We start from the raw sequence: 14,639 nt of genomic DNA, 5'->3' as shown, positions 1-14,639 counted from the left end.
CCCAGTCGATCCATCGTGATCCCTGGGAAAATTGGATTCAGGGGCAGGGGGTGAGGGATAAGTAAGCATACCTGAGCCCCCTCCACCTGTCCTCCATAGGATGACATTTGGAACAAAGCCCTTTATCTCCTACCTCCTTTTTACCTTTGGTCGTCAAGCATGGGGCAAGTATCCTGCCTCCGAGTTGGCCTTGGGTCTGGAAGAGCTTACTTGTCTTCTGGTAAATGGTTGTTGAACTTTTGAATCACCAACACAAGCCCATGGCATCTCTCTAGAGAGCCGATACCGGTGAGAAACTTTGTGTTGGAACCTCAGACATTTGGGCGCTGGGCCCTATACATCTTAAGGTTGGACTTCTAAAGCATAAGGAATTGAACTTCTGACTGGCTCTTTTAAACTGTATCTGCATTACTTACCCATTTACCCTGGTAAGCTATTTGATGATGTATTGTGAATGAACATACTGCCAATTGTATATATTTGTATTGGGTGTTTTGTGATAACACTACCTGGTAGTTTCCTTTTCCAGTGTGTGCTAAAGGCCTTAATAAATAACTGCATTTGTATAACTGTGTAAGCTGAATTATTGTGTTATTCTATGTGGATTTACTGAGGGCCCCTGACCAAGCTCACACATACTCCTGAGACTACGCCTTGACTGCTCTCCACTCGTACCTTGATTGGGTTCTCGCTAAACTCTCAGAGCTCCCTGTTCACCATAACTAGGGTGGCCTCCTAGAATCTGTCCATCAGACCGGATTTCAGACTTCCATCTTAACAGCTACCAGTGCAGCAGAACTTGGTTCACTATAGTAAAGTTGTCAGTTAATTTTTCCCTGCACACATCAGCTTATGTGATGTGTAGTAGAGACACCAAGTCCCTGTAACTTAATGGTAACTTTGTGGCTCCGTGCATGATGGGTTGGTGGCAGCAGATACTTTCACAGTATTTTCTTTTTTATAGTCGTGTGCACTTTCACATTTTACAGCTTAAGGTCAATTAGAGAACAAAATCTTCTAAATTGGCTGCACCACAAGATTTCTGCCTGTCTGTGATGTAGTGAAGGATTGGACCATTGGAGACTCTGGAGTGACCCGGCATCACAGCAAGCAGAGGACAATAGGGTGATGTCACCAGGGAGGGAGTGAATTGATTGACGGTGATTAAGAGCCAATCGGTGGAGGGGAAAGAAGTAAAGGGCTTTTCTCTAATCCTGGCGTTGTGGTGGTTTGTTTTTGAACAGGGACCGAATGCAGAAGAGGAGGAACCGTCTTATGAATGGGCGTAGCCTTGACAACGACCAGGGGTCGCAACATGTGTCGGCTGTTTTTTTATGAGAGAATTAAACACAACCCATCACAAAGTTGAATCTGAGACTTTTTGGATGAACTTTATACTAACTGACCAAAAGTTGGACTTTGAGCACGAGACACTCTCCCGGACCACCTTTTTAAGCATTTTGTTACACAGGCTTTGTGGAAAGCTTGAGGGAGTGGTTTGCTTTCTCGCTGCCAAGTAACCTATCTTATAATTTTGGAATTGTATATGCAATTTTAGAGTGGTGACTAGCGCACTTTTGAGATCGATCCCACAACCCAATATTTACAGTCCTGACCTCTGCCTGAAGATCCAGCTGCTGGAAGCTCTCGTAACAGTCCATGAACCTTCCTGTGGCATAGCCAGACGTCCTTTGCTACATCACTGCAACAGACGCCGTCTCCAGTTGAGCCTAGGGACTCCACAGCTTAAGAAACAAGATGCAATTCACTGACAAGCTCCGCAACAATGTATTGCCACATGTAGCATCCAGTAGGGACTGTTTCTTTAAATCCAATGTTCACAAGGAGTGCCGTTATAATGCTGTTACAAAATGAGAATGAGCAACACCATATGGATTGCCCAAGCCGAGGCAGCTCAAACAAATATTCATCCTTGAAGGGTGGAGGGGAGGGTGTACTTTAAGGAGAGTACAGAGAAATTAGCCAATAAAACTAATCCAAAATGCCCAACCATCATTACAGCAATCCAGTGCTCTGAGGAAGCAGCCAATGTTAAAAGGTGCAACTTAGGGAGAAGGAGAGCAGTAATGATCCAGTTGCACCTACAATGAAAGACCAACTCAAATTCATAACAACAAACAGTACCCAGACCATTTATAAAATAGTCCATTCTAGGCCACAAAAAATCTCTCCCTATAATAGATGGGGGCATGTTAAGGCCCGGCTGGGGCATTTTGGAGTTAGGTGTGGGGTTTCTACCACACATCCTAGCAATCCTGGAGAGAAAGCAGAATTGTGTGAGGGAACAATGAAGTGGGCAAGGCAGTATGAAGCTTTTACCTGGTGGATCAGACTCCGAGTTTTCCATGTCCACAGACCGCTTGTGTTCAGAAAGGCTGTTCTTTACAATCAAGGCCAGCATTTTGTGCTGGGGGCTGGACGTGCTCTCGCAGCAGCTCTGCAGCACTGCATCAATGCTGCAATTCATCAGTTGTTCTGCTAGACTCTTGTGGTTATTGATAAGCATGCTCACCACCAGAAGACCGTTCTCAACTGCAGAGGCGCACCTGTAAAACAAAGCAGAACATTTGATTGTGTCTGGAAAGCTTGTGCCCTCAAGTCTTGTTCACTTACTGTATGGATCTGACTAGAGGAACCAGTACATTTCTAAGAAAATATGGTGCGGCCAGTTAGAAGGCAGCGAGAGCAGTAGCATATATAAAATTGTACATAACTACAACACTGACAAAGTAGTTTGTCAGGACACAACAAAAGGAGACAAAGTGCCAAAATATATGCAACCTTATTGACAAAGCACAGGTCTCTAAAAACGAGGGTTAAATCCATTGTTAAGGAGACTGGGAATGCAGGATGGTCAAGGTCTAACCTAATCCAATCTGCTGTATCCATTGTCTTCTTGGATATGCAGATACCACTAAAAGACGTCCTACTAAAAATAAAGTGCCCACGTTATCCAAAGAACCCTGAGAAAGAAGAACCATCCACCCCTATTGTTAGGACAGGATTTCTATACTCTGGCCATGTCAAGATGGTCAAGGCCAAGTCACAGGAAGGGTGAGCCTGGTAAAGGGTCCACAATGAGTCCACAAGGTAAGTAATCAATGATGACCCTTAGACAAGTAGTTATAAAATAGTATATTTATTTATGGCCAAGCAAACCCTATAAAAGGACTAAAATCAAGCAGTACTATAACACAACACTAATAACAAAATACATATATACAGTCCCAGTAGCCAGTGCAATAAAACCACAATACCCCCCCACTCCACAATACGGAAAGGAAAGTTGTTGGGCAAGATTGTATGCAGTACCCGGTGGGAGACTGCATCAGCCATGTCCTCATGGCAATAGGTAACCCAACCTTTTGTATAAGCATGTACTACACTAGTTGGTAGAGTGACTGAGCAGCCAGGCTCATCTCAAGAGGGGTCAATGTGAGCTGTAGGGTTGTAACACAGTTTCACAGTGACAATTAAACTCTTACACTCAAGGTTTCTTGATTAAACAATTATTTAACTACCAGTGAGCTTGAATAAGCCTTCTTTAGAAGGGGGCAAATATATGCAACACAAAAAGATACTTCACAATACACACTCTCAGCTCCTTTAAATCAGTAGATTCCCATTTGGGATGGCATAAAGACACTTCCTACACCCTGAGGTGACAAATAACTAGGACACTGTGGACATTGATATATCACTGGCAGATTTAGAGGAATACTGAGTTTGGTGTCAGAAGAAAAAGAGTTAGTGAATAAAACAAAGTTTAACAAATATTCTTAAGCAGGTAAGTACTTTTGAACTCCCCCCTCCTCCAATACAAAGTAAATTAACCTTTCTCAGCTTCCCAGCCAATGTCAATTGAGCAAAGTCTAAGGGAGCTGAAGCACTTCTTGAATGCAAGTAAAAAGTCTTGCACAATGTTTTAGAAGTCTTTGTAGAAAACGAAACCACTGCAGGCCCTCACGGGCAAAGCTGCAAGAAACTCTCCAAAAGCAAGTCTCAACGCAACAAGAAGTAGGTACCTCCTAGTTTTACAGTACATTAGGTCTGAAGAAATTGGTTCCAGCAGGGTTCTGTTCCAGTTGTAGGTCTGCAGATCCTGTTGTTCCTGGGCCCCAGTCGTGGGGACAAGAGGGAAGACGCCTGGGCACTCCTTCACTACGAATTGAAGGTCGGCGGCAGCAATGGGCAAACTTCAGATCGGCAGCACTTTGCGATTTCAGCTTCTTGCAAATAGCACCACCGAGACTTTCTTCACATCTGGGGTCCAGCACTCTGTTGAGGTGGCTCAGGCTTAGTCAGTCCTGTTTCACGCGAGTCCGGAGGATCTTCCTGGAGCGTGGATCCGACTTAAATGACGACACACTCAATTCTGGTGTTCCTCTCGCTGGCAATCGGTTCCTGCAGCAGCAATGGAAGAACAGCCAGCTCCAAGAGGATTTCCATATGAGTTCATCTTGGAGTCGATTGGTGCCACCAACCCAAGGGGAGAAGTTGTCCTTTGCAGGGCTTCTCTAGTCGAGGCGTATTCGGAGCTTCAGCACTGCAGCAGGGCTTCACCGGGCAAACCAACGGTCCAGGAGTTGCAGCAGGTGCCTCTTCCAAGTACTACTTTGGATTCTTTCGTCTAGTGGTCCACTCTGCGTGCCAAGCAAAAAGCCTTGCCTTTTATGCAGGTTTCTCCCATTCATTCACAGTCTAGCTGTCAATCACACAGCAGGGTGGCTGTCGTCCGAGGACAGACAGCCAATCACCTTTGGGTGCAATCCTGTAATGAAGGGGATTATGCACGTGGAGTTTCGGGCACCTCCCTTGCTTCCTGCCAAACACGCTGGAGCCAGAAGCAGGCTTCACCAGTGAATCCCACCAAAGAAAACGAACCAAGGGACCAAACCAGGTTTGGCGCGCAGAGTAAATCTCAAGAAGGAGCTTTCCAACAAGAAATGGTGAAAAAAGAAGACCGGGCCATTTTTACAAAATGGGCACCCATGGGTGCTTTACTGCAGCTGCAATTGCAGCCCGCGGTAGAAACACTAAATGGTAGTAAAAAGTAAACCACTGCCACCAACCACTAACTGTAGAAAGGGTAACATAAAAATGTTACATGATGAACTAGACAAAGGGGATACTAAGTAACCCCTCCAGCACCCTATGGTAAGATAGTGTGTGCTGGGTCTAGAAAGTAAGTAAATTCAATTTCACTTAATTGCTTTTGGAAACAGTAGTTATCCAAGCGAAGGTATTTAAACCTTAGCAGAAATCTCAGGGATTTCTATGTGGCACTGCACTGAAGGTGCGGTGTGTCACAATGTCAAAATATGATGCCTATGGAGTTTGTCAGACTCCAAAACTAAAAGAAACAGAGGTCAAATGAAACAAAAATGCATGAGAGAGAATGGGAAAAAGCTCTCGTTCACTCCAGGATAGAAATAAAAAGTCCTAAACTCCAGCAAAAAGAGCTGGGGTTCTCGAAGGTATGAGGGATTTAGCAGATTTCTGAGAATTCTCTGTAACAAAAGTTATGGTCAGATCAGCAATGGCAGCCCACAAGAGTACCAACTCTAACTTTAGAATTTCAACCCTACGTTCACTTGGTCCTTGTGCCCTAAAAGTTCAAAGTTCCAAGTAGTTTTGTAAGGCAGGAAAACGTTAGGAGGAGGGTCTTGTAGATGGAAGACATTTCCAGAAATCAAGTTAAGTGTCTATTCTAGTGAATAAAACTGTCCCCAGCTTTCAGAGTGCTTGCACGAACAACCAATGGCAAAGCCAAACTATAGTAAAAGTTTAAAAAGTTTGGAAAACCTTTAAAGGGGAGAGTAACATACCCCCCTGTACTCTGGTTTCTCTTGGTACTTGCCGGGTTGTCAGAGGTAGCGTTTGCCACAGATTCTTCGACTTGTTGCCCATGAGTTGCAGGTTCGAGTGAATCCCTGGTAGGCCTCAGATGCTGGTGCAATGTGTTCCAGTTGAATAATGCAGCCTACTCGGGTGTAGGCCTCCTCTCAGCACACAACTCGATGCAGGAACGCAGTTTCTGGCGATTGTCACTCTTGCTCGGCAACAGGAGGGGACAAAGTTGTCGCGGTCAGTGTCAGCCTTGTATATGTGTTTTATTTATATAGCGCGCAAAGACCAGGGGCATCTCAGGTCCCTTGTAACCTGGAAAACCAACATGTTCGCAGAGGTGACCTCTCTTGCATATGCTGTGGGTCCCAAAAGTTTGATGCCAAAACGCAAAACGGTGAGGTCTGCAGCGCGGTAGCCCGAAGTCTGAGCTAGTCAGACACTTTGTGGTCCAGGAGCACTTCTTCACACGACAGTGCAGACATCACTCCACTCCCAGGATCGAAGCTCCACCGAAGGACTTCTAAAGATCTACTGCCAGACAGGGCTCTTCCAGGACATAAGAATTATTTGGTCGCCAGGCCTTCTTCAGTCGGGTCCATGGTCTCTTCACTCCTCTTCATGAACGCAAGTTACGTGGTTCCTTGCAGGATTACTCCAGGATCTCCGAGAGATGGCTGCTGGACTCCCCTTCTTATCCAAAGTCAGGTGAGTGTTCAGACTCAGCCATCCAATGACAAGATCTGCCCCGCGTATGCACACCAGCAGTGGTCCAATCAGGGACCACTGTGGGTCTGTGAAAGCAAGCACACCAGACTCTCAGGCACCAGTTTGTGGATTGGGACCAAACGTCCCAGCCCACTTCCTGTGAACACACATACACATGGCCCAGCACTAGCCTGCAAAAACAAAGGCTTTCCCAGGTAATGGATGACCATAAAAGGGTTCTCCTGACCTGGCAGGGAAAGAAGGTCACAGAACAAGATGGCCAAAAGAACAAGCAAAAACCTTGTGACATGGCCATGTTAGGACACTAGCCACAGTTGGAAGCCAAACGTAGTAAATGCGGTAAAGCTAAAATAAAATTAAACAAATATTGCTAAAATAGTTAGAATGCAACTGCTGCCACCAGCTTGTCTTTTAGGCACATCCAAAGTAACCAAATCCCTTGGAGTGTAGTCTAGGGTCATACAAAAGAAACACCATTGCACTGCATTGTAGAATGCATTGTGCAATGATAAAACGATTCCCCCAAAATATAGATTGCATGTAACAAGAAAGGTTTGCCAGTGCTGACAGCCTTAAGGACTAGTCAGATTCCCCATAACAATTAGCAAAATAGGAGTGGAGTGGAGATCAAGGCTTCACTTCACTGGGCAAAGTTAGAACAGAGTAAAAAAATAAAAGCAAAAAGTTTGGGGGTCCGAGGCCACCAGGGGGCGCACAGGCAATGGCTGCCCGAGTGCACAGCTCCCGCCGAAGCCTGGGAATCTGAGGGGATTGAGCCCCCCCCTGATACCCCCCCCGCAAGTCCAACTTGATAGACTGATTCGGCACCCCCCCGGGCCCCCAACGAGCGAAAGAGCGGAGCTTGAGCTCCCCGGGGAGCCGGAGTTCGTAGCCCGTGGCTCCTGGGCGGGTGACGCAGCAGGTCCGTAACGGCCTCGGCGCTGCAAGAGAAGCGGTCCCTCCCCGGGCGCGCACGGCCTCGCCGCCCGACCAGCCCTCCCCCTCCCTGCGACTACCCCCCCTCAGTGTGCGAGGAGCGACCCGGTCAGTGGCCGGGCCCCCGAGACTTCGGAGACGTGGCCGCGGAGCGTGGGTTGGTGCCCGCCGCCCCTCCCCCCACAACCCGAGCCAGAGCACAACGTGCCGGGATCTCCTGTGCGGCCAGGAGGAGAGCGCACACCCGGAATCCGCGGGTCTGGAGCAGCGCCTCCAGGGATCCGGCGCCCCCCCCCGGGAGCGAGAGGAGGGAGCGGGGCTGTCTCCCCCCCAGGGGAGTCTTCATCGCGGGCGCTCGCGGTCTGCCGGAATCCGGAGAAGCGGAGTCGGCGGAGTCCCGGGGGGCCGGGGATTCCACGGGTAAGCGGACGACGGGGTGGGGGCTCCCCTGCACCCCTGCTCAAGCGGAGAGGAGCCCCGGGAACACTAGGACAAACAGTGAGGAGTTCCGGCTGGCGGCTCCGGACCCTCCCCCCCTAGGGTCACAGAGACAGTACAGCCAGACGCGGGGGCGACCTGGGTGCGAGGCCCCCGCCAGCCACTGGTGGGGCATGTGCCCGCCCAGAGGTGCCCCCCCCCCCAAGACGAGGCCTGAGGCGTGAGCAACGGCGCCCTCCCCCCCCAGCTCTGCGGGGAGGGCCCTTCTTGCCTGGACGGTGGGGCTCCCTTGATTCGCCACCTCCCCTCCACAGGGAGACCAGAGAAGGCCTCAGACTACCACGAGGTGCTTGGAAAGGGTCAGAGGCCCCCGCCTGGGAACAGGTGGGGCGTGTGCCCGCCCCCCCGGACTTTGACACCCCCTTCGGGGCATCTGAGGAGCGTACGACCCAAGCAAGGAGGGACTGGTCAGCAGGGGACCCTCTGCCCCCCGCCGGGACCGCGGGGATCCGGACGACAGGACACAGGAAAGCACCACATGAGCTGGAGGGAAGCCTTACAGAGATATCGCTTCCAAGAGGTTGTTAGAAGTGACAAAGGCTCGAACCGCGAAAGGACCATGGCCCAATCTGGGGACGCAGCCCCCTCCTCGGCGGCAATGGAAAGGGGCTTCGCCTCGATCTTACAGGAAATCAGGGACATGCGCTCCGACATTGCCCAAAAATTTGAGAAAATGGACCAAAGGGTGGATAAGATCGAGGACAGACTGCTACAGGTCGAATCCAACCAATCCTCAACAGTAGTCCAAGACGTACAATACAGCATGAGGCTGGAGGCCCCGGAGAAGAGGGACGAGGAAAGGGCCCGGCAGATGGACGATTTCGAAAACAGGGAGAGGAGGAACAACCTCAGAATCTTTGGGGTACCCGAAATGGAAGGGGAAATGGAGAGGGACGTCACCCGTGCGGTACGAGATATCATCACCCTCCTGTTCGCGGAGGAGATGACAACTGAGCCAACATTCAACAGGGTGGACAGGGCGCGGGGCAGGGCCGGGGCCCCCCGGTCGATTCTGGTCCGGTTCCACTACCACTCGGAGAAGACGAAGGTGCTGGAGGAGGCCAGAAAGGCTAGGGAAATCACCTATAACAACGCCCAGGTCTCCATATACCAAGACCTCTCCGCCTATACGCTAGCGAGGCGTAGAATGTGCCGCCCTCTTACACAGGTGCTTAAGGAAAGGGGAGTGCGCTACAGATGGGGCTACCCTTTCTCCCTGACTTTTGAATACATGAGCCAAAGATCGACCCTGATTACGGAAGAAGACATAAGGGGAGCCATACAAAAGTACACAGTGGATACGAACCCCCGGAGGGGCCCGTCGGGGCCGGAGCATGGCAGACCCAGTGGATCTAGTCCGCCCAGCGAGAGGAGAAGGCACACTGGTGCGAGGAAATTCAGGAAAATGAACACCCCCCCTCCCCATCAAAGGACGGAGAACGTAATGACTCGAGGACTGAGCACGGGGGCACCCTGGTGTGCCCTGGTCGAAGGGACGCAGACTCAGAGGACTCGCTACTAACAACGTCCCCACGATCAGCAAGTAGGTGGGGTCCATAGAGGGGTCACAGCTGCGGGGGGATCTTAGGGGGCTCAAGGAGATGAGCTTCTTATGCAGATTGCCTGGCCGAGGTGGGCAGGCTGGTGGTTCGGCCAAAAGCCAGCGATGGCAGAACTATTTGGCTGGACGCCGGGGCGGGGGGTGGGGAGGAACACGGGAGTTGGGGAAGTTCAGTTACGGTTCGGGGAGGGGGGGCAGTTGGGGTTCTGTCTTAGGCCCACCCGGGGGGAGGGGGCAGGGGGAGAAGGGGAACACAGAGCTGAAATAACAGAGCACGCGGGGAAGAGCCCTGGGAAGACGTTGACCGAGAGAGAGGAACATAGAGACCATGGCTGACAATCAGCCCGCCCTGGGTGTCGGCTCACTTAATGTACGTGGCTTAAATACCCCCACTAAGAGGTCCCTGGTCTGTAGGGAATTTAGAAGGTCACACCTAGACTTCCTCTTCGTGCAAGAGACTCACTGGCCACGGGGGAAGGAGCCCAAACTGCGGGGAGGGGGAAATGGTGAGGTTTACAGTGCATCCCACAAGTGCAAAAAGAGAGGGGTGGCCATCTTAGTAGCGAAGCACGTGGGCTTCGAGAATGAAGCCACGCTGAAAGACCCAGGGGGCCGCTACCTGCTGGTGCGGGGGTCCCTGCAGGGGGCCCCACTGACCCTAGCCGTCATTTATGGCCCAAACGAAGGCCAAGGCCAATTCTGGGAGGAGGTGGGGGACAAACTCAAGTACTTCGTCCATTGCACGGTGGTGGTGGGGGGGGGGGGGGGGACTTCAACATGGTTCTAGACCCTGCCTTGGACAGGAAACGTGCAGGTCAGCAGTCCTCCAGGGCAGCAGACGAGATCATGGCGCGTAATTTCCAAAGAGTCAACTTAGAACTGGGTCTGATGGACACGATCCCCGTCCCCAGAACGGACTCCCCCTCTTTTACATATTACTCAGCCATCCACATGTCGTTCTCCAGGATAGACTACATCTTGGTGGACGAGACCCTACACATATATTTCAGGCCACAGGGTCGACCCCGTCCCCTGGTCTGACCACGATTTGGTCCGAGTCACTATAGCAAGGGGAGGACTAAGCGAACGCAGGGGAAGATGGAAGTGCAACGAATCCCTGTTAAAGGACGAAGTCCTAGCCCAGGAGGTCCTCGAGGCCATCACAGAATTTTTCGAACTCAATGACAACGAGGAGGTAGGTTTACACACCCTTTGGGACGCCTTTAAGGCGACCCTACGGGGAACCTTGATCAAAATGGGAGCCCAGAAAAAAAGGGAAAGGGAGGCCCAGGAAAGGTATCTTAGGGAGAAAATCGCCCCACTCCAACCTGGGGGGTCTTCCCACGGTTCCCCTAGACCGCAACCAGGTGGCCGCCCTGGACGATTATAGACTCCAACTGAAGGATCTCCTCCTCCACAAGACAGAGAGAAGTCTTCAACTGGTCAAACAGAAGTACTACGAAAAAGGGGACAGGGCGGATAGGATTCTGGCTTGGAAACTGAGGGAGGTGCAGAGAAGCCGATTAGTGAAAGCGGTAAAGAACGAGGCAGGAAAGGTAGGCTACGATACATCCCACATTGGCGAGGCCTTCCGCCGATACTATGAGAAACTATATTCGTCTGAATATTATGGGGATGAAGCAGAGATGGAGGGGTTCCTGAACTCGATCCAGATCTCGGCCTTGACCAGGGAGATGGCGGAGGGGTTGGAGGGCCCTGTGACCGAGGACGAGGTGGAGCGCGCGATAAGTGGGATGAAGGTGGGCATTTCCCTGGGCGAAGACGGTAGAAAGTGTTTAACGCGGTGCTGGAAGGGGGGCCCCTCCCGGACTCCATGATGGAGGCAATTATTGTGGTGCTCCCCAAGGACGGCAGGGACCCCAGGGAATGCTCCTCCTATCGACCCATCTCCCTATTGAATGTCGATGTCAAGATTCTGGCCAAGGTGATTGGGGGGCGCTTGGAGGGGTCTTGCCGAAACTGGTCCACGGAGACCAGGTGGGGTTCATTAGGGGAAGATAGGGCTCAGACAATATCCAGAAAACTATAGACTTGTTGCTCTATGCCCAGGGGTCGGATTTGAACGCGAGCGTCCTGTCCCTAGATTCGGAAAAGGCGTTCGACAGGGTGGAGTGGAGATTCATGGAACTTACCCTCCAGAACCCTCCGAGATCCTCGCTCCCCCCACTCCTGTCCCTGATGACCGCGTTCGGGCGCTTCTCAGGTCTCAATATCTTCACTACGAATTGAAGGTCGGCGGCAGCAATGGGCAAACTTCAGATCGGCAGCACTTTGCGATTTCAGCTTCTTGCAAATAGCACCACCGAGACTTTCTTCACATCTGGGGTCCAGCACTCTGTTGAGGTGGCTCAGGCTTAGTCAGTCCTGTTTCACGCGAGTCCGGAGGATCTTCCTGGAGCGTGGATCCGACTTAAATGACGAGGACAGACAGCCAATCACCTTTGGGTGCAATCCTGTAATGAAGGGGATTATGCACGTGGAGTTTCGGGCACCTCCCTTGCTTCCTGCCAAACACGCTGGAGCCAGAAGCAGGCTTCACCAGTGAATCCCACCAAAGAAAACGAACCAAGGGACCAAACCAGGTTTGGCGCGCAGAGTAAATCTCAAGAAGGAGCTTTCCAACAAGAAATGGTGAAAAAAGAAGACCGGGCCATTTTTACAAAATGGGCACCCATGGGTGCTTTACTGCAGCTGCAATTGCAGCCCGCGGTAGAAACACTAAATGGTAGTAAAAAGTAAACCACTGCCACCAACCACTAACTGTAGAAAGGGTAACATAAAAATGTTACATGATGAACTAGACAAAGGGGATACTAAGTAACCCCTCCAGCACCCTATGGTAAGATAGTGTGTGCTGGGTCTAGAAAGTAAGTAAATTCAATTTCACTTAATTGCTTTTGGAAACAGTAGTTATCCAAGCGAAGGTATTTAAACCTTAGCAGAAATCTCAGGGATTTCTATGTGGCACTGCACTGAAGGTGCTGTGTGTCACAATGTCAAAATATGATGCCTATGGAGTTTGTCAGACTCCAAAACTAAAAGAAACAGAGGTCAAATGAAACAAAAATGCATGAGAGAGAATGGGAAAAAGCTCTCGTTCACTCCAGGATAGAAATAAAAAGTCCTAAACTCCAGCAAAAAGAGCTGGGGTTCTCGAAGGTATGAGGGATTTAGCAGATTTCTGAGAATTCTCTGTAACAAAAGTTATGGTCAGATCAGCAATGGCAGCCCACAAGAGTACCAACTCTAACTTTAGAATTTCAACCCTACGTTCACTTGGTCCTTGTGCCCTAAAAGTTCAAAGTTCCAAGTAGTTTTGTAAGGCAGGAAAACGTTAGGAGGAGGGTCTTGTAGATGGAAGACATTTCCAGAAATCAAGTTAAGTGTCTATTCTAGTGAATAAAACTGTCCCCAGCTTTCAGAGTGCTTGCACGAACAACCAATGGCAAAGCCAAACTATAGTAAAAGTTTAAAACGTTTGGAAAACCTTTAAAGGGGAGAGTAACATACCCCCCTGTACTCTGGTTTCTCTTGGTACTTGCCGGGTTGTCAGAGGTAGCGTTTGCCACAGATTCTTCGACTTGTTGCCCATGAGTTGCAGGTTCGAGTGAATCCCTGGTAGGCCTCAGATGCTGGTGCAATGTGTTCCAGTTGAATAATGCAGCCTACTCGGGTGTAGGCCTCCTCTCAGCACACAACTCGATGCAGGAACGCAGTTTCTGGCGATTGTCACTCTTGCTCGGCAACAGGAGGGGACAAAGTTGTCGCGGTCAGTGTCAGCCTTGTATATGTGTTTTATTTATATAGCGCGCAAAGACCAGGGGCATCTCAGGTCCCTTGTAACCTGGAAAACCAACATGTTCACAGAGGTGACCTCTCTTGCATATGCTGTGGGTCCCAAAAGTTTGATGCCAAAACGCAAAACGGTGAGGTCTGCAGCGCGGTAGCCCGAAGTCTGAGCTAGTCAGACACTTTGTGGTCCAGGAGCACTTCTTCACACGACAGTGCAGACATCACTCCACTCCCAGGATCGAAGCTCCACCGAAGGACTTCTAAAGATCTACTGCCAGACAGGGCTCTTCCAGGACATAAGAATTATTTGGTCGCCAGGCCTTCTTCAGTCGGGTCCATGGTCTCTTCACTCCTCTTCATGAACGCAAGTTACGTGGTTCCTTGCAGGATTACTCCAGGATCTCCGAGAGATGGCTGCTGGACTCCCCTTCTTATCCAAAGTCAGGTGAGTGTTCAGACTCAGCCATCCAATGACAAGATCTGCCCCGCGTATGCACACCAGCAGTGGTCCAATCAGGGACCACTGTGGGTCTGTGAAAGCAAGCACACCAGACTCTCAGGCACCAGTTTGTGGATTGGGACCAAACGTCCCAGCCCACTTCCTGTGAACACACATACACATGGCCCAGCACTAGCCTGCAAAAACAAAGGCTTTCCCAGGTAATGGATGACCATAAAAGGGTTCTCCTGACCTGGCAGGGAAAGAAGGTCACAGAACAAGATGGCCAAAAGAACAAGCAAAAACCTTGTGACATGGCCATGTTAGGACACTAGCCACAGTTGGAAGCCAAACGTAGTAAATGCGGTAAAGCTAAAATAAAATTAAACAAATATTGCTAAAATAGTTAGAATGCAACTGCTGCCACCAGCTTGTCTTTTAGGCACATCCAAAGTAACCAAATCCCTTGGAGTGTAGTCTAGGGTCATACAAAAGAAACACCATTGCACTGCATTGTAGAATGCATTGTGCAATGATAAAACGATTCCCCCAAAATATAGATTGCATGTAACAAGAAAGGTTTGCCAGTGCTGACAGCCTTAAGGACTAGTCAGATTCCCCATAACAATTAGCAAAATAGGAGTGGAGTGGAGATCAAGGCTTCACTTCACTGGGCAAAGTTAGAACAGAGTAAAAAAATAAAAGCAAAAAGTTTGGGGGTCCGAGGCCACCAGGGGGCGCACAGGCAATGGCTGCCCGAGTGCACAGCTCCCGCCGAAGCCTGGGAATCTGAGG

The 14,639-nt window shown here is 50.2% G+C and overlaps 1 protein-coding gene across 3 annotated transcripts in view; it reads right to left on the bottom strand.

The window, feature by feature from the left end:
* Positions 1-14,639, bottom strand: part of LOC138468363 (cullin-9-like) — a 1,322,368-nt gene that overhangs the window by 1,001,798 nt on the left and 305,931 nt on the right. For all 3 annotated transcript variants that reach the window (XM_069608895.1, XM_069608893.1, XM_069608894.1), the window contains one exon: positions 2,341-2,567. In XM_069608895.1, the coding sequence (XP_069464996.1) occupies positions 2,341-2,567 (227 nt within the window). The remainder of the gene's footprint in view (positions 1-2,340; positions 2,568-14,639) is intronic.

The sequence above is a fragment of the Ambystoma mexicanum genome, chromosome 4q (assembly GCF_040938575.1).
Source record: "Ambystoma mexicanum isolate Mex_15411 chromosome 4q, UKY_AmexF1_1, whole genome shotgun sequence".
In the NCBI taxonomy this organism is placed as follows: Eukaryota; Metazoa; Chordata; class Amphibia; order Caudata; family Ambystomatidae; genus Ambystoma; species Ambystoma mexicanum.
The sequence above is the reverse complement of the archived record's forward strand: the minus strand, read 5'-3'. Positions and strand labels throughout refer to the sequence as shown.